This window comes from Perissodus microlepis, chromosome 7 (assembly GCF_051167445.1).
Source record: "Perissodus microlepis isolate ML-2025 ecotype Zambia chromosome 7, ASM5116744v1, whole genome shotgun sequence".
In the NCBI taxonomy this organism is placed as follows: Eukaryota; Metazoa; Chordata; class Actinopteri; order Cichliformes; family Cichlidae; genus Perissodus; species Perissodus microlepis.
The window spans coordinates 20,731,571-20,751,962 of NC_140467.1; the positions used below are offsets into that span (position 1 = coordinate 20,731,571).

The 20,392-nt window shown below is 38.3% G+C and overlaps 1 protein-coding gene across 12 annotated transcripts in view; it reads left to right on the forward strand.

Annotated features, from left to right (window-relative positions):
- The window catches only part of LOC146383002 (unconventional myosin-IXAa-like), a 151,964-nt gene that overhangs the window by 65,170 nt on the left and 66,402 nt on the right, over window positions 1–20,392 (forward strand). For 10 of the 12 annotated variants that reach the window (XM_084934072.1, XM_084934064.1, XM_084934065.1 and 7 more), the window contains exons 3-6: window positions 11,843–11,937; window positions 13,313–13,375; window positions 16,547–16,646; window positions 19,847–19,900. In XM_084934072.1, the coding sequence (XP_084790198.1) occupies window positions 11,843–11,937; window positions 13,313–13,375; window positions 16,547–16,646; window positions 19,847–19,900 (312 nt within the window). The remainder of the gene's footprint in view (window positions 1–11,842; window positions 11,938–13,312; window positions 13,376–16,546; window positions 16,647–19,846; window positions 19,901–20,392) is intronic. The other 2 variants (XM_084934068.1, XM_084934070.1) reach the window with 1 other exon arrangement.

Consider the following 20,392-nt stretch of genomic DNA (forward strand, 5'->3'; position numbering starts at 1 on the left):
GGTGAATTGTGAAAGCTTATCTGTGTGTGTAAATTTAATGTTTGATCTTTATTTTATTTATTATTATATTTAAAGGCTATCTATCACCAAGAAGTTCCAGTGTGCAGCTATCGCAGTAGAAGTAAACAGCAGCATCAAGAGCATAATGAACACGAATGTTAGTGTTAAAATAAACACTCATGAATTCACATGCCCATTTTCAGTCACATGACTGTCCTGTCTTATTTGCTGCACCAGAGTTCCTGGTTACAACTTTATTTGTTGCGTTCTTCACTCATTCATGTGTGAATGATTGGAGTAGGCAGTGCTCAGCTGATCAATTTTCATCATTTCATCATCATTTTTATGTGAGCGCACACAGAGCCTGGAACAGGAAGCCTGGGTAACAAAGAAAGCTGATGGCCACCATCATGATACTTGTTATCTCTGACTGTCAAACCAGCTAATGTAAAGAAAGCCTGGATATGCTGATATACTCTAAGTGTTACTCATGTTGTTGTGTGAAAAGAAAATCACAATATGGGTAGAAAAACCAAGTTCTTGTAGGTTAAATCATTAAACACAAGTGCCTGTTTTAAGGTTAGGCTAAGTGTTGAGTTAGTAGTAGTATAAGCCTCCAGGAAATGAATATGAGTCAGTGTACGGGCTTCATAAATACACAACTGTGTTTATACGTGTACGTGTGAATGAAATAATGGGCTCCTTTTAACATGATGATCTTGGCACAGGCACAGAGCTGCAGATGACTAATGCAAGCGTGGAGTGTGCCAGATATGAGCAGAAACACTCTGCTGCATCTTTTGGATTAATGTTGTTGCGCACTTGTGGTGTTTCTTGTGTTAAATAATGTTCTGTAGTGGAATCCACACAAGTGACACTATATATTGAGAATAAGCCTTTTATCTTTCACAGCTGTTAGACACGTTTGTGAATCAGCAGGCCAATGTCAACTTGTTTCCCTGGTTTTAATTCTTCTTGTGGTCAAATTGGGCAATAGATTCTGGGCATTTTATCAACTGGAGGACGTTGTTATTCAGTAAGGTTTTTCATGTCAAGCACCAGCCATTAAGCCATGACGTCAACGGCTCATGCTCACCACATGAAAGAAACCATTTCAGAGTGTGTCACCTAATATCAGAGCATTATTAGCCCTTAAATACAGCCCCATGGAGGGTAGCGATGAAGCCGAAAGGTAAAACCAGAGCATGTGGTACAGTGGATCTAACCTGACTGTTTGCATAGTAATCGGTGTCCAAATTTAAGAATGCAGTTAGAAAAAAAACAAGCCTTGGGGTGATGTTTGCTTAGGAAGGTTCCTGACTGAGTAAATTAACCTGGAAAAACAAGTGTGGCAGCTTAGTGCTCACAGCATGTGACCTACATGAAACCATACAGTAACAACACCTTACAGTAAAGTAAGGTGTGTGTGTTGGAGCCCAAACTTTGAACATTGTGGTTAAAACATGGCACGCACACGTGCTGTACTTCTCTTTTCCTAAGTCTTCTTCACACCTTTCCATAACCTAATCATGTTTTCCTTAAAGGTCAAGGAAAAGTGATTACTAGTGATTAGAAGAGGTAGGGGGTCATTTTTTGGCTTGTAGAGCTGATCCCCTGTTTGTATTCTGTGCAGGCAGATTTGTAACTCACTCATATTTTCACAAATACTAGAGGGTTGATTTCAGAGAGAGGAAAAAAAAAAACCCAAGACATAACATAGTGAAAGCTGTTTTTTTTTAACTATATTTCAAAAATTCACTATATACTGTAGGAAACACTAATGCTAATTCCACACAGTTGTTTTAGCAGCTTTATATAATCTTGATTATATAGTGGCTAGCTTAAAATAGCAAGCTCAAATTTTATTTCTAAGCGTTGGAGTAGGACTGACAAGAATTATTACACACGAGACGACTCAGGATGAACATTGCATTCTTCCTCGCTGCCTTTTTCACTAATGTAACAGCGACTTACACGGGCCTTTCTGAGCTCGAAATGCGCCTTAGGGTGCTAACTAAGGGCAGCTGGCACAGTTGATGTTACCCTACATAACAGGAATTGCACAGACCTCTGTTGCGGCCATTTAATAAACAAACCAATGAGTTTTCTGTTTGAGTAAATGAAACCACACTTTTAAAAAAAGAAGAAGAAATAAACAGAACATATAAATTGTTACAAAAATAAATCTTTATCTCACTTCTGTCGATTTTTCTTTAGAGGAAGTCCCAATCTTTGTGGTGGGTGTCGAAACATTTTGTACATCCCTGCTGACAGCATTAATGCTGTATTGCTTATGAAATAACAAGATGGCTGGAAATGCACAGAAAAGCTAGCTAATTTAATAAGCTATATATATATATATATATATATATATATATATATATATATATATATACTAGAGGTGGGAATCACCATACATCCCACGATACGATATTATCACAATACTTAACGCACGATACAATATTATTGCAATTTTTAAAAATATTTTGCGATATTCAGATTCTGTACATAAAGGTAAACTTTATCAATATTCATTTTATCTAATATCAAAGTCTCACACTCAGTCTTTCTCTCATTTCAGTCAGTTGTGTTGTTGACAAACTGAACGGTTTGTATTACAGTCTAGTCCAACTTAACTGAATGCAACCATCTAGTCCAATTATAGCTATTCTGAACTATGAAATTTATGAAAACTATGCAGCCCATTCAGCAACTGAAGAATTTGAAAGTAAATTAAAACAAAATATAATTTTACATTGAATAAAAAAGTTTTAAACTTAATTAAAATAAAACATGTCTTAAATTAAAATAAGTAAACTGTCATGTTTATTGCTGCCATAAAAAAAGTTAAACACATTTGGACAGTGTCAGGATTCTTGCTCAGAAAAAGGATCATCATGCTCTGAAGTCAGAGCACAAAAACCTTTTTTGTAACAAAATATCGATTTCTGCTGTCCCTGTATCGATACATTATTAGCAAACAAAATATCACGATACTACACAGTATCGATTTTTTCCCCCACCCCTAATATATACATATATATATATATATATACTAATTGTATTAATGGTTTGTCCGAGCTAGCTATCGGTTAGTAACTGTTGTCCTAGCTAGCTAGCTGATACTAATATAACCAGCTAACATTATTTTGTGGTTCATTTTAGCAGTAAAAATTCTTATCTGGTTTTTATTAAGCTAGTGCACTCACTCTTATTATATTCTACAGACAAGAGGGTTGAGTGTGTGCATGTATGTCTATATATTTGCTAAGAGCCCATATTTTATTGCTTTTTCGCTTCACTTGTGTGTTAAAACACAAACATGTATCTGAAGTATTGTAAATCCGGTATATAGAATCATACTTTGTGACTGTTGTGTGTTTTCATGAGAAAGATATGTTGTATGTAATGTGCAAGCTCAAGAATTGGAAAATAGGAGTTCATAAAACCTAGAAGGGCAATGTGAACTCAATCCATGTATGATAAATGCGAGGACAGTTTGCAAACACGTGGGAACGTACATGTCACCACATGTTTTGAGATCAGCTATTCCACATAGTGTATATAATTTGTAAACATATGAGTGTAATAAAATTAATTCCCAAAAGCTAAACAGATGTTGATAATCATCAATATCTGGTACCCTAGGCAGTTTCTTTAGTAACTTTCATCCAGATTGATCAAGGCATCTCAGAGGAGTTCGGGTACATACATGTGCTATGATCATTATAATAAGATTGGCTTCTCCTTTACCTAAACAACCTCATGTCCTTTCTCCTCATGCTTGCTGTTATGCGGTGGCCCCTTCTTTGCTGTGTGACCTTTGTGTGTAATCACACAAAGGCCTACCTTGTGTGATTACATAACCGTAGTCCTCCTTCTTCCGTCCTCACCTCTTTTTCACTCCCAACCTTTCTTTTTCCCAGAAAAGGAGAGCTCATCCCATGTGTCCGGAGGAAAGGACAGAAAAAGAGTTGAGGAGTGCACAAGAATTGGGGGAGTGGATTCAGAGGACAGAGGAAAGTTAAAAAGAGAAGATGAGATGCAGATGAAGCAAAGATCTTATTGCTTAACTTTATTATGTAATTTAGAGTCTTTGATGTTTTAGAGATAAACGGTTTATTTACATTTGATCCAAGCAGTCTGGGTTAAATGTTGTCATCTGTTTCTTGAAGTGAATTTAGTGCGTCTCTGTGTGTGTGTTTATACTAGATGTGGTTAAAGACTTAAGGAGATTTTAAGATCTGCCGGTGTTTATGTTTGCACATATTGAGCGTAACAACGACGCTGTAATTTTAAAAAATTAAACCATCGTGCTATTTTTTTCTTGTATGAGGACAAAACTGTCATACACCAAACATCACATCTATATATAACGCGACATACAAGCTTTTTTGCAATATACATGAAACTGTTTCCCGTATCTCATTTTCCCCTCCTGTTTACAAGCAGTGCATTGATCAGCAGGAACATCCAGAGGTATCAGAGATGAATAAAAACGCACATTTGCATACACATACACACACTTGCACAATGCTGTCATTTGACACTGCCGCAACCACCTGCTCGGCTGCATGCGCGTGCGTTACAACCTCGTCTGCACAGCTAGAATAAGGGCTGCATTGAAGCTATCCCCAACCACAGACACAAATCCTCACACACACACACACACTTGCACAGATATGCTGTTTTTCCCAGCCTGCCATGTAAAATCGAGCTGCACCTGCTTGCAGAGGAATGCAATGTGATGTCATCTCAGCTGTGAGTGAGGGGCACTCACCGCTGAGGGGAAAAAAAAAAAAGAAACTCCTCTGGGCTTATGAGTAGCCTTCTGGAGGAATCCACACAGCATGAAGTCATCCTGAAAAACTGTTTTCGGGGTATTTCTGCTGCTCCAGATGTTGTTAAACCACACGTCATACAGAAAATCAACAGTGTAAGGATGGAGGGGATGAGATGGACACAAAGTTAAATAGCACTGGCATCATTTTATCTGTGCGTCACTTTGTTTGTAGTGAATTTGCCCGATGACTTTGACTCATTGCGACTCATGCTTAATTCATCAGTGTTCATTGTTTCAATTTAGTACAACAAAGCTAACAACCCACCAAAACAAACGGACTACATCGCTTCGTCATGCTAATGTTATTAGCATTTTAACCTTTAGAGGGAACATATTTGGCACAAGAAAAAAAGCCTCCATGTTTATTAAATCAATATGAAGAAATGTCTTCTGTTCATCACAGATTTAAGATTAAAATATAGATTTAAATATAACTGGAACAAAGTTCACTCCTCAAATTGTTTTAATTACATCGTGGCCAAAGACATTATGCTGTATTTTAAAAGAACAAAGCAAAAATGATTGCAGTTTGATGTAGGAATACTGGCAGTTAGCATGAGAGCTTATTTATATTTTCTAAATAAGGCATCACTGAAAAAATAAAATAGAATTAAAATAAATAAATATATATATATATATATACTGATCATCTCCCTTTATAATTAATACCTCGCTGACATGTGTTTGTAGGACAGAGAAACAGTGGGAGCAGGCACTAGGTGGGATAAAATGAGCTACTTGAAGCCTTGAAGGTGGTCCTGTTAATACACACAAAGAAAATCCCTCAAAAACTATTTTTTTTAAGAAACATTAATTATTAATATCATGTATGATGAAGAATTTATAATATAGTATTACATCTCTAAAACTGTCTCGCAAAAGAATCCAAAGGGTTTCTGTTAAGATTTTTTACACACGATGTTTCTGTTTTACCGGTGAAGCTGTCAGAAAAATGATTTGATGTGTGTATGTATCTGATGAGTATTAGCAGTGTAACTCAGCAGTCTACTGCTGTCATGCTATAGTTGATTAATGAAGCAGCAAATGGGGTTTAGTGTCTCAGAATCAGAATCAGAATACTTTATTAATCCCTGGGGGAAATTATTTTTTGTTACAGTGCTCCATTATAAACCAACATTAAGACAAGACAGACAATACGCTAACTAAGAATAGTACAATATATACATATATATACATACATAAGTCACTCATAAATAAATAGCTGGAAAAGAAACATGTGTAGTTGTAGCTGTAACCAGTGTGTTAAGTGGATGCGTTGTACAGGGAGATGGCCACAGGCAGGAAAGATTTCCTGTGTCGTTCAGTGGTGCTTTTCGGTAATCTCAGTCTCTCACTGAACGAGCTCCTGTGACTGACCAGCATGTCATGGAGTGGGTGGGAGGTGTTACCCAACATTGTCTTTATCTTGGACAGCATCCGCCTCTCCGACACCACCTTGAGGGAGTCCAGCTCCATCCCCACAACATTACTGGCCTTACGGATTAGTTTATTAAGTCTGTTGGCATCTACCACTGAGCCTGTGATCTTGAGGGTACATAAGACATGACATTCACTGTATTTGCTACCAAAAGAAATGTGCTTGCAGCCTAAATGCCTGCAGGCTGAAACCAGAGAGGGTTTTTTTTTAATTTTATAAAAATAAAATGGAGGAACAAGGCTGGAGATTTCTCTCTATCTGCTGGTTTCAAAGCCAACTTTACCCTAACCAGACACAACACTGTCTTTGCAGCTAATGAACATCATAGGCAAAGCAATTAAATCTAAATTGTCAAGGACCATGGGTAGCTATATAAGAATAAAAGAAAGGTAAACTGATCAAATGATTATTGATTATTGCCATTGATAAGTCACAGCGATGTCTTAGAGCGGCAGTGACTCTCCAATCTGTGAAAGACACACTACATCACTCATCAGCATGACGGTGTCCCTCACATTACTAAATGGGCACAGGAATACTTCCAGAAACCACTGTTGGTTAACAATCTGCTGTGGCATCTGCAGATCCCAGCTAAAGCTCTATCATGCAAAAAGGAAGCCATATTTGAAGATGATCCAGATGCGCCGTCTTGTCCTGTGGGCCAAGACTCCTTTGAAATAGACTGTTTCAAAGTGGGAAAGTGTTCTACGTCCACTTGAGTCCAAGTTTGACATTCTTGTTGGTAATCAGGGCCACCGCATCCTCCAGGCTAAAGAGGAGGCAGACCTTGCAGCGTGTTATCAGCGTTCAATTCAAAGGCCCAGCATCTCTGATGGTATGGGGGGTGCATAAGGTCATGCGGTATCGGCAGCTTGCATGTTTTGGAAGGAACAATGAATGCTAAAAGGTATTGAGAGGTTTTAGAGCAACATATGCTCCCCTCCAGCCGACATCCATTTCAGGGAAGACCTTGTGTATTTCAGCAGGACAATGCAAAACCACATACTGCAGCTATAGAAGAGTCTGGCTGCTGAAGTGGCCTGCCTGCAGTCCAGATCTTTTACCTATAGAGAACATTTGCTGCATCATTCAATGGAAAAATGTGTCAACAAGGACCATAAACTCTTTAGCAGCTGGAAACTTTTATCAGGCAAGAATGGGACCGAAATCCAAAACCATAACATCAATGCCAAAACTGTTTAGAAAAGAAGAGGCATTGCTACACCATTGTAAACACACCCCTGTCTTAACTATTTTGAGATCTGTAGCATCAAATTTGACACTGACAATAACTGTTAATTATTTTTCATAAAGAGAATGAGGGTAGAAGCTAAAATAAAAAAGGGTAAGGTAACAGAAGATAATATAAAACTATAAGAAGTGATGTGACATAATAAACTGATTTGAGTTAATAGTAACATCGCTGGTTGGCCTAGAAAGTAGATAAAGAACTTGTACAAATGTAGGCTAGTAGCATGCTTAAAGAAGATCCAATTAAACAAAAAGTAATGATTGTTACTAATAACAAGGAAAACAGGGATTTCGTTCCATTTGTTCATTATTCATAATTGACTCATTCATGAAAACTTTTCTGTCTTAAAACTAAAAACTTGGGGAATTGAAACCATTTTCAGTCATTTGAAGCACTCAGCGCTCCCTGAAACACAGAAAGCTATCTAATGGAAGCTAGCCCAGCAGTGGTTTTGGCACGTCTCCACTTGTTTTTCATAAACTAGGTCACCTAATGATTTTTGAAACTGTACGAGGAAATACTGTGGCTCTGCTGGGAAACAAGGGAAAGAAAGTAACAGAGAGGGAGAAAGCATGTTATTAGAATTGGTATCCAAACCAATTTTAGCCACTGCTTTGAGGAAAGGCTTGACATGCTAATTACCATCCTAGCTCCCATCTCGCCCCCACTCCACTTCAACATATAAAATGCAAAATTTTATCCCAAAATAGCAGAACCACTGCTTGCTTCCTCAGTGCTTGTAGAGCACGGGCTTTCTGCAGGAGTGGAGAAAACAAGTGGCTCCTAACGTAATGTGACAGCATGGAAGGACCCGCCAGGGCTACCACAGCACATATGCATTCATTAACATATTGTTAGAATGACGCTTGGACTTAAACCTACACACACGCACACAGTGTTATAGCTGGATTAAGCCTTGGGCTCAGCACATTTGCTTCGGCATAAAATGTGACATATTGCCGGGAAGCACTGTATCTTTCATTTGTATAAGTGGACGCTGTGGTGAGCTGCTTTTAACACATTTAAGTTGTTTATTTCTGTACTCCATATGGTCCCACAGGCTATGCACTGAAGGCTGTGGTTAATTCAGATTATGTTGAGTCACTTTGGATTTTCAATTAAAATTCAAATTTGAGGCCAGATTTACTAACATATTGCACCAGCACAAACCTTAAAAAAAGGTATTGTTGTTATTTACAGAGAGCACAGTGAAAAATTAGGTGTAAGATGTGGGAATACTTTTGCAGCGTATCCTGTTCCTGTGTATTTCTGGGAGTTCCTTCCTCAAGGTGCAAACTTTAGGGAGGCAAACAATAAAATCAAGCGTGCAAACTGATTTACGAATGTTTGTGACATGCAATTTACTGCTAAATGCACCAATAATGCCAAAGAAGCCTGTCTAATTTTTGGTGCTTGATATTGAAATGAACTGACTTATATATTCAATCAAATAAATGCTTCTTGTATTTTGACAGCATCCGAAGAAAACAATGTGATAAAGTATGACTTAAGATATTTTAGTCCTCGCTTGTTCAACTGGTTGCATTAAACTAATTCCCCTCCTTTCACAGCATCTTTCCTTATCAGTCTTTGTTATCTGCCCGGCAACAACAGAGAGATTTTTAACTAAAGTAGGTCATCAGTACATAATATAACCAGTCAATATTTCAAACACTTAGAGTAAATATTATCTTATCCCTCTAATAATCTAACAGCTTTATTCATTTTTTGTTTTGATATTTCATAGGTGACAGTGGAAGCCTTTTTTTTCTCATACCTGTGAAACTGTTGTTTAAATCCAGTTTGCAGTAAAACTAGGTCATAGTTTGCATTTGTATAAACATGACAGAGGAAAATTTTCAGTCACTGTTGGTTTCTAAAAAAGAAAATGAAGATTTCTCCTGTTTAGGTCCATCCATCCACCCCAGCCTCCTCCTTGGCAGGGATTGTCACCTTTCTTTTGCTATTGACTTAAAATGATTTTTAATTATTTATTTACTTTAAATTAAAATGTTCACAAATAGTTGCTGGTGCCTTATTTTACCTCAAATGCACAAGACTTAAATGTGCTTTATTTGAAGCAGACTAGTATCAAAATAGCTAGTTTCCTTGTTTATATTTTTAGCACTGTAGCAGCACAGTATTAATCAATAATCTTTTTTTCCCCAATAGAAACCCTTCATTTCTTAATAGGGCTTTTATTTTATATCATATGACTACTGTTGTTTCCCCTCCCCCGTGTTTGTTCATGTTTACCAGACCCCCTTCCTGTCTGACTTCAAATTGACTACCGGTTGAGGAAATACGGTTTGTTTGGGGGCTTTGTCCGAAACAGTACAGTGAAGACAGGAAATTAGAAAATAAGATAGCGGGGCATGGCGTGGCAACAAAGACTGTCTCTGTTTTGTTTACTATTTATTAATAAATAGTCCAAATAAAGTTAAGGTTCTTCTTGATTAGCTTAGTTTTTTCCTTTTTTTCTGTCTCTGTTTTGCATCTGTTTTCTCGCTTCGTCTCCACGCGTTCATACGTTGAGCACACACTGATGCAGACACGAACATACACACGCACACGCGCACAGACTAATCATAGCGTGTGTTTTCCTGTGCTGTGGTCGCAGCAGGCGTTGACCATGAAGCAGAGTTCAACACTAAATCATCCAGACTGTGCCGCCCTGCTCATTAATCTCTTTCAAACATAAACAGAAAGCACACGCACAAACTGCGTGGGGCTTAGCACATGCATGCAAACAGATGTGCGACGGGCAAGTGTCCTTTTCACATATATGTTACCAGTGCATTTATCGCTTCTTTTTGTTAATGATTGTGAGTGACAGTTTCTGTTAGGGCTGCTCACTTCAATCATTTCAGGAAGTGGATTTTCCCCCTTCAGACTTTAAACTGGAAGTATTTCCCACAGCAGAATGATTGAGGATGAAAGCTCTGTCATTATCATTCTGAATTGCAGTTTCGATTTACATTTCGGGAAATCAAAGGAGATCTCACTGCCAGTCCACTCTCCGCCTTTGCCTCCTTTTAGTTTTTTTTGGTAGTTACCATTGTGTGTCAACCACTGCAAGACTGGCACACATTAAAGACCAACAGGGGTCTAAAAGATGGATGTGCAGGGGAAGCTGTTGCTTGGTATGAAAGTGAAAGGCCTGGAAAAAGAACGACATCAACCTTACTTAAACCTTGTTTTGTTGCTTCTTTCTTCGGGCTGCTTTGTCCCGGTTGGCTCGCTGAATGTGTCAAGTTCTGTTTTTAAATGAATCATCACAGAGATCAAAGCCTGATTCTGGAGCAGGGTTTTACTTTTTATTAACCGTGTTATTCCTGAGCTGTAGTATTCACCCAGAAGCCACAATCAATTATCCGACGCCCACACCGTTCTCCCCCGCTCCCCTTCTCCCCCACCCTTTTACTCTGCTGGCTTTTATATAGTAATTTATCATCGCTCCAAAATACTGATTGCATCAGCCGGAAAATTTACCGTTGCTACCACTTTATCGTCTCTGAAAAATCTCCTTATTTCCTGCCATATCTTCATCTGTGGGCTTGTTTCCTTCTTTTTTCACTTTTCACTTAGTTTTCCCCATTTTTTCTCTTTTCATCATGTCCTCTCTCACAAATGATCATCCCTTCTTCATACTCTTTTGGTCTTTTTTGTTTTGTTTTGTTTTATCTCTGAGCTCTGTCTTCTTTCTTGTCCCTCCCTTTCGTTTGTATCTCTGTGGTGTATTCCCTTTCCTTGTTGCCTCTCCTGTTGCCTCTCCTCTCCTCTGCCTAACTAACCAACCCAGCGAGGCCCATCAGACTGCTAATGAGAACCTGAATGAGTCCTCCTGGGGTCTCTAATGCTAGTTTCTCTCTATGTGTGTGTGTGTGTGTGTGTTAGCAGAAATGCCCACAGACTCCCACAAGCAGTGACTGTGTCTGTTTTCAGTGTTGCAGTGTTTGCCTTCAGAGGAATTTGGCAGTTTAGTGCGTGACTGACGTGTCTGACTGTGAGTTTTAACTGCGTGTTTGTGTATTTGTGTGTGTGCCCCTTTTGCAGGCCCCTTCCTGTGCCTCATGGCCTCTGTTACAGTGCTGTGATTGGTAGCTTTCCCTTCATATGTCAACATATTTCAACATATTTTTTTTTACTTTTCTTCAGAGCTGGTAGATGTAACATCTACTGAAATCTGAATGCTAACCCTAACCTGTTGATACTTGGTTTATCTTACAGGTGTAAACTGTTAATCATAGCTTGCCAGCACCTTGTACCTGTGCGTGCTGATATGTAATCCTTTCTGTTTTCTCTTCAGGCCTTTGGGAATGCTAAGACGGCCCATAACAACAACTCCAGCCGCTTTGGGAAGTTCATCCAGGTCAACTATCAGGAGAGTGGCACAGTCAGGGGGTGAGAGATGCATGCTGACATATAAAACACATCTATAGAAGCCATATCTAGAGCTGGACCGATATTATTTGCCAGTGTATCGGCATTTATGAGACAGAGGGCGCTCTGCAACTTAGCTGTTGGCAACATGTGCTTGGAACACCACAAACAAAACAACGAGCTGATCCGAGCAGAGTCGGGCAGTGCATCAAGTGATCCACGACTTGTGACAATAAAACAAGATTACATGTCCTCGCTGTTTAAAGGAAGCAGCCGAAAGTAGCTTATTGTCATATTGTGTTAATAAAGAGTCATAAATTACTACATGCATGAAATGTTAGTTAAAAGCTTTTTGTTTAAAACAAAAAAAAAATATTGGGCCATTTATATGATTTTAGAATCATAGGCTGCTGGGGGATTCCCATGATGCATTGAGCATTTCTTCTTCAATCACCTTTCTCACTCACCATGTGTTAATAGACGTCTCTGCATCAAATCATTACTTGTTATTAATCTCTGGCTCTCTTCCACAGCATGTTTTTTATCGTGTTTTCCTTCTCTCACCCAAACCGATCACGGCAGGTGGCCCCGCCCCTCCCTGAGCCTGAGGAGGAGGTTTCTTCCTGTTAAAAGGGAGTTTTTCCTTCCGACTGTCGCCCAAGTACTTGCTCATAGAGGGTCAAATGATTTTGGGCTTTTTTCTCTGTATGTATTATTGTAAGGTCTACCTTACAATATAAAGCTCCTTGAGGCGAGTGTTGTAATTTGGCGCTGTATAAATAAAATTGAATTGAATAGAATCACCAAATATTGTTATCAGTCTTAAAAATCAATATATCGTTCCTGCTCTACTAGATACACATTTCATGTTGTTTTACTCGTTTTTTGTTTTTTTTAATCAAAAATTTGTTTTGTTTTGTTTTGTTTTCTTATTTTTGTCTGTCACTTTTGGTCAACAGCTTTTGTTTTTAAAGGTGTTATAAAAATGAATCTGACTTGAGAAATAATTTAATAACAGATATAATAGCAGAATAATGCCTACAATTTATGTATATTATTATTATTAACTTTATATATCTCTTAATATTGTGCTATGATTTATAAATATAAACATGTAAGTTACAAAAAACAACATTCAGCCATTATTGACGTGCGATTATGTAAATTCTCATTTGACAAACTATTAAAAACCACAATTCAGATAATTATACCTCTTACCTCTTCCTATTGTCTGCTAATCTGTTAAAACGCCCTGTTTATGATGAGTATGGCAAGAAAAAGCACATTCAATGTCCATGTGCTATTGAAACATTGTTCATTTCTGATCATAATTACAGCAGCTTGTTCTTAAATTACTCTTGTGACTTAGTGCAGCTGCATTTATGTTTATTTCCAGCGCATACGTAGAGAAGTACCTGCTGGAGAAATCACGTCTGGTGTACCAGGAGCACAATGAGAGGTGAGTGCAGATCACATATTGTTTGTTTGTTTTTTCTTCTTCTCTTTTTGCTGGATAAACCCATACAGACATCATTAGAAGATTTGTCATCTGCAGCACTTGGCTCACTTTCCACATTGTTTCATCAGTATGGATCGCTGTTTTATCACACCTAGAATGACTCAGCAGCAGCTCTCATGCTTTTGAATGTAAATAACATCTTGTTAATCAGAAAGAATCCAAGTCTTTGCTTTGTGTGGATTTAAAATCCATCAAAAATAATCTGTTTAACTTTGACTCCACCTTTAACGGAAATCCAATTTTTCCTGTGAACATTTCTAAAAGGTGAAAATAACGAACTTCAATAAGCGCAGCTAGAGGTGGTGCAGCCATAAATAATCTAAATATGATACTTGAAACACTGAGACACTTCCACTTGCCTGAAAGCTAAGATGTTAAATGCGTATCTTTTCGCTCACATGCTCTTTGTCTAAGAAACTCAATGCTGAAATAGTCTTCATTTCCCCTGCAAGGATATATCAGGTGGCCATCTGACTGAAACCTCTGCCCTTTGTTTAACTCTCAGGTTTTCCTCTGAGTTTAGGCATTTATTGACGCAGAATGGGACAAATACTGTGATACAGATTTTGAGATATTACATAAGGAGTCATATTTCCTGTCCAGTATAACAGTGTAAAACTGTCTATTTTTACTTTTTATACGTATAAACACACTCACATGTGCATGAAGAACTCATCTACCTGACGTTGGGCATATGCACGCACATGCACGTGTCTCCACCTGCACCCACATCCTATAAATAGCTTTACTTGTCTCAGGTAACACAGAGACACACCCTAACAGTTCATCATATCGCTCCCAGGTGACAGTAAAAAAAAGCCACTGATCCCACCAGCATAATAGCTTCATGCGTGGGGAGGAGGGGAACTGTCCAACAGTCATCTAATCGCTCTAACCCTGACTGGTCTGGGCTTTTTGTTTCATCCTGATGACAGGCTCTGGTGGCCATATTGATAGGATAGAAACTAAAGTCAGGACCTCCCAGACGGTTCATCCTTGAACCACAGAGGTGGGGGAGAAGGATGATAAACTGCAAACTATCTTAAATCTTGAAGTCGGTTCAGTGGCAGGTTGCCTTTGTACGATCCCACTGGAGAGGAAAAAGCACTAGGGAGTGAACTAGCTGAACTTTCCAGGGATACTGTTGGGGCTTAATGACTCTGCAGAAACTACAAGGGAGGGGGCTTTACTGTATTCAAGAGCTGTCACGCAAATCCCAAGTGTGGATACTGTTTTTGCTTGTTGTTATTTTTTGTTATTGTTGTTATCTTATAAGTTGCCCCTGTTTTATGTTGTCTAACGCATTGAATGAGAGACCCCATTTTTCCCACATTATTTTCTTCTTCCTGCCAGTTAAATGCAGAACTGAATTTAAAATTCTTCTCCTCTCATACACAATCTTGAATAATCAGGCCTTTCTTCTGTTAAACCAGAAGATGATTTTGGAGACATGCACCCTGGAATCTTTCGTGTGGAATCACAAATGAACTTAAACCGAAGATTTAATACTTAATACAGTGTTCAGCTGATAGCCACCCATTTATGTTTCACTACGTCATTCAGGCATTCAAGTCATTCATTGGTGTATTTGAATGAGAGCCTGATGGATTACATAAGTTTTCTGGGCAAAGCCATGGTACCTTACCTACATGAACTCTGCTTTTCTGGTCTTACAAAAAAGCCCAAAAAAGACTGAAAGCAGTCGATCACGAGGTTTGCTACTTGATACTGTATTCTGGTCAGCGGTTAGTGTGAAGATGCGGAAAAACTCTGTGGCAAAAAAAAAGGTTGTAAAGCAGTTCTTTGTGGAAGGTCAGAAAGAATAATTTGGGGTTGAGTACATTTGTTTCTTTTGTGTTTACGGTTGCGTTCAGGGCAAATGACGAGTAACCTTTACCTTTGTAACAGCTGGATTCATTAAGCAACTTTATCTGGATTCATCTGGATAACTCATTACTGCCAAGTCCATGTATTATTTACCAAACCTGTATATATGCAGTTCATGAAGCTCAGAGTAAAATATCGCAATATTTTGGAATCTGATGTAGAGATTATGTAATAGCATCTTTTATTTGAGAGGTGCGATGATAGAAAACGTGAGCTTACAGGTTGGGAGTCTTTAATATACTCCGTGGGTTTTATAAGTTTCCACCACTCCATCAAACAGTAAGTGTCCCTCTGCAGAGAAGGGAAACTCGTTTCCAGCTGTAATAGAATTACCTCTCAGCGCACTGGCCAAAGCCCCAGCCTTTGTCACGGTTAATCACAACTCGTTACCTTGAGCCCACACACCACACTGCCGCTTTGTTTGTCTTGAAATGTGAGACCGCCGGGTCAGAGGGGTGACTTATCTGTTACATGTTGCAGGTTTGTTTTAAGAAATGTTCCACAGATAACGCGAAAGGAGTCTCCTCCTCAGGGGCCGTTTCGGCACAGCGGGGAGATATGAAAGCTGCTGTCCTTAGTTCACCTCTGAGGAAATTTAAAAGAAATTAATACAAGAAAAATAAATCTTTTTTCTTTTTTTTCTTTTTCACCGTCTAACTCAGGAGTATCAAACATAAGGCACAGGGCTCGGAATCGGCCTGGCAAGAACTCCAATCCGGCCCACTGGATGCGTTTGGAAAATATAAAGGGGGGCATAAATTTTAGACTTTTAACTGTATTTTCACTGTAATCAAGTAATAGATAAACACTTAAAACAAAAATAAAAATTCTTGCTTCTTTTCAGTATTTACTACAGACATTTCTATTTTTGTACAACGTGTCCACAGTTAAATAATAATTAACAAAATCTTGCTGTTTTAAAACTACAGGACAGTCAGGCTTCTGTAATTTTACACATATATTTCTTACAGTTTAAGCACATTTATATCAGCAGCAATTCTTTATCATGTACAAAAACTGACATATACTGTTGAAAAATCACTTCTTTTTCTCATACTGAGGTATCCAAGGGATTAAACGTACAGTTAAACTTCTTTACACTGACAGAAATGGGATTTTCTCCAGTCTGGCTCACTTAAGATCAAAGTGAGTTGGATGTGACCTACGAAAAATATAAAGAAGTTTGACATCAGTGCTCTAATGTGTTTCTGTGTGTTTCTGTAGGAACTACCATGTGTTTTACTACCTGTTGGCTGGAGCCAGCGAAGAGGAGAGGAAGGCCTTCCACCTGCTCAAACCTGAGGAATATCACTACCTCAACCAGGTCCGCACACAAAAACACACACGCCCAAACATAGATACAAATAGCAAAGTGGGTGATGCTTTCTAGAAAAGCTTCACGTTATTCAATTATATTTTATTATCTGGCAAGTCATTCAACTCCAGTTTCTGTCGGTTAAAATATGAATCGATTAAAGCTCCAGCAGCACTTGTAATGTGAAGAAACAGCTTTATTAATTTGACTGATAAGCTTTGGATAAAGGCCTTAATTTGGTTCATCAGCAAACAGGTTACAGTGAACATTTTAAACAGCTTACGTAAAACAACCAATCATATATGTCCAACTTAGACAGTCATCAGTGAGGCACGAATAAGGATGGAGTGAGCACGTGCTTGTGGTTTAATGCACATCATTGCCAATGGAAACCAACATTGGTTTTACAATATCTCATTGCCTGCTATATTCAGTTTACATGTAGTAAATAGTATGTACTAGTGTGATCAGTAAAATGTGTGATCTTATATTAAAATAATAATATAACTGATGGCATTTTGGGAAAAAATTAAAAGACATTTTTTTAAATTACACATAAACAGCCCATCAAAATGATACAACTATGAAATATAAATATCTAACATGATCATCAAGTAAGCTTCCTCACTTAAGGCAGGATTATCCACAAATCCTAATTTACCGTAGCCTAATGCAGTACTATAGCACTATAGACAGAAATATGTCTGTAGACTTTGTCAGGATGTATTTATTATCAGATATAATCAGATATATCCGGACCTCTAATTTAAAACAACAAAAATTTAGATATAAACAATTTCCAGATGAGATAATGAGTTACAAATGAAGACACAATCATTATAGCAGGGATGGAAAGCTTGAGTGTACAAAAAGATCAGAAGATTTTAAACTGATAACATGTTAACCGATGCACATCAAAGCCTTTTTTAAAAGATGTAGGGCAAAAAAATGCAACGGCATTAACAGCAGAGTAAATGCATTTTTGGCATTTGAAGAAAACTTTAATGCTAATTTTATGTAAATGATTCATAAAAAAAGCAAATATTCATCCCAAATGAAAACCGGGTTAAGTTATTATTGATTAGTAAAGCTGAAAAATCTCTGCTGGATCTTATTTACTCACTTAACTCAACTGGGACACATACATATCTTTGACTGCCAGAAAGTCAACTCTTTTTCTCACATGTATGTGCGGCCGAGTGTGCATACATGCCTGGTCACATGCCAAAAGCCCACATACGTGTGTATCTTTTGCAGTACATCTGTGTGTTTTGGCAGCTGATGTGTGAGGATTCACATTCCCTCATGCCATGAAGGTAGCACACTGGAAAGATGAAAAAAAGATTCTCTCTCCTCATCTGCCCAAAAAATACAATTTTTCTCCCCCGTTCTCTTTAATCTCCCCAACAACAACAGCAACAACAACCCCCTCTTGTTAGCTGCCAGCTTACTTTGCAGCTCTGTTTCCATGGCAACTGCAAAACTCACGACTCAGTCTGGCGCTGACGAGGACTCACGCAGAGGCTGCCGGCAGTCGTGTAGTGGTGCGCACTTACGCACACGCCAATGTCACAAAAGAGCAGAGCGATTGTCCGTACTTAGCTCTTTGTGTTACTCTGTGTTTCTTGGTGGATTTGACTGAAGTACATTTGCTCAAATACTTCAAAGCTGTGCTCCCTCTTTACTATACAGTGCACTTAACTTACTGTGATTTTGAGAGTGTAGATCTGCTGACTGAAGCCAGTGTGAAAGTGCCTTAAACATCAGTTCTTTCAGTGGCCAGAAAGGGATGTCTCCTCTGCTTGCAAAAACACCACTGGTTTCCTTATAAGACGCCTACGAGGAAACCTTTAGTGTGCAGTATTGAGCAGAACACAAAGTTAATTTTGTGGATTTAATTGGTAAATTTTATGGTCATTGTCAGAATCAGAACAGAAAGCGATCCAGGATATTGTCATCAGCTAACAATCTGCTGCTAGCCAGTCTTGTTGGGTGAGTCTTGTTCCTCAGCTCAAGGCTTCCTAACTAGACTTCATTTACCACTGAGTTACATCGTGGTGGCTACGTCTGTTCTGTATGTCTTAGCACATATCTGCCAAAGCAGCAACATTTCATAACTTTAAGACTTCACAAAATCTAAACTATTGAGTTCCAGTGGTCTATCCAATATCCCTGTGTTGGCATTGTTCCTATATCATCATAACAATGCTGGTCCAGGATCAGCATTGCAACTGACCAATCACTTTATCTGAACAATTAGTTGGCATTAGCCAAGAAGTTAGCTGATGCTAACAAAATTTAGCTTATAGCAAACCTTACTCAGTAATATATTTGCTACACTGCTAATTATTAAAGAAAACACTTGTTTACTTTTTGTTTTAGAAGAGAGTTTTATATAAACAGGCATTTTTTTCCCTTTTTCTGCCATGTTGTGATGTCAAAGCTAAGACATCACAGCGTAGTTTGTCCGTCCATGATGATCACTGCAAATGACAATGTTATGATGGTATGGGGAAAACGGCAACACAGGGATATCGGATACACTGTCCCAATGTTAGGAAGGGTGTTTTTGACACTTGCACACTGGATTAATTTCTGCTTATAGCTTTAGTTACTAATTCCTTTACTGATTGTGATTTACACATTAGAAGGTGTTGCAGTGTGGTACAGATTTAAGCTTAAAGTTAATGTTTAGGATAACTTATAAATAGAATAGAATAGAATAGAATAGAATTCAACTTTATTGTCATTGCACATGCACAGGTACAGTGCACTGACTTAATCACTAACTTAACCAGTCTGAATTTTAAAAAAAGCAAAATGATTAAAAACACAACTATAACATTAAGGAATCAACAGCATTTATCCAGTTGTGCTATGATAGTATTGTAGCAGTTTTAATTTAGATAGGAAACGCTTTCAAAATTGTAATTAATTAATATTTGCCACTACTTTTACTTACATAAAATATCTAACTACTTTTTGCACCACAGATGGTGTGTTTTTTTCCAATGCCAAACCCTGATGAGGTCATCGGGGTTTCATTTTTGTGACTCTGTGGATGTGTGTCTGTTTTCGTGAGATTCTTTTTCTCCCCTCACGTCTTAACAGTATGCGTCATTGCTTCCTCAGTCTTTTTAAAGATTGCATTTTCATACTGTACGTATGTGTAACTCAAGCCTTCTTAACCCGCTCTGCCTTACTTCCAGATGACAAAGAAATCGCACAAACTCTACTGGGACAATTACTATGAGAGTGAGCTGGTCAGTATCGTGTGGATGACAAGCTGTTTGTGTACGTCTGTGTCCATGGGTGTGTCGTGGTACACTGGGTTTTTGGTGCCAGTCTTAGTCTTGTTCTTTCTTGGCTTTCCACACCCGCCCGCTTTCAGTGAAAAAGATGGAGGCGACCTGGACTGACCTCCGCCGGTTGTGCTCTAAAATGTTTAAAGGGATTCCTTAGTGTAATCTTTTGACTGTATTTGGCTGTTCCGTCTCAAGACGTTTGCTCTTTGTACTTTGTCCAGTAACTCAAGGTTTTTGCCTGTTTTTCAAAGTAAATGAATCTCTTTCTCTCGTTTAAAAAAAATAAAATGACGGGTGACGACATGCTGATTAACAGTATTCGGACAATAAGGCATCCCTTTAAACTTGTCCTTTGGCTTTTGCGTGCTTTGCTTTTGGGGAATAGGTGACAAATTCGACACTACCATCTTTAAAGGGAAGGTTCAGGATCTTAATGTGAGTATGACAGAA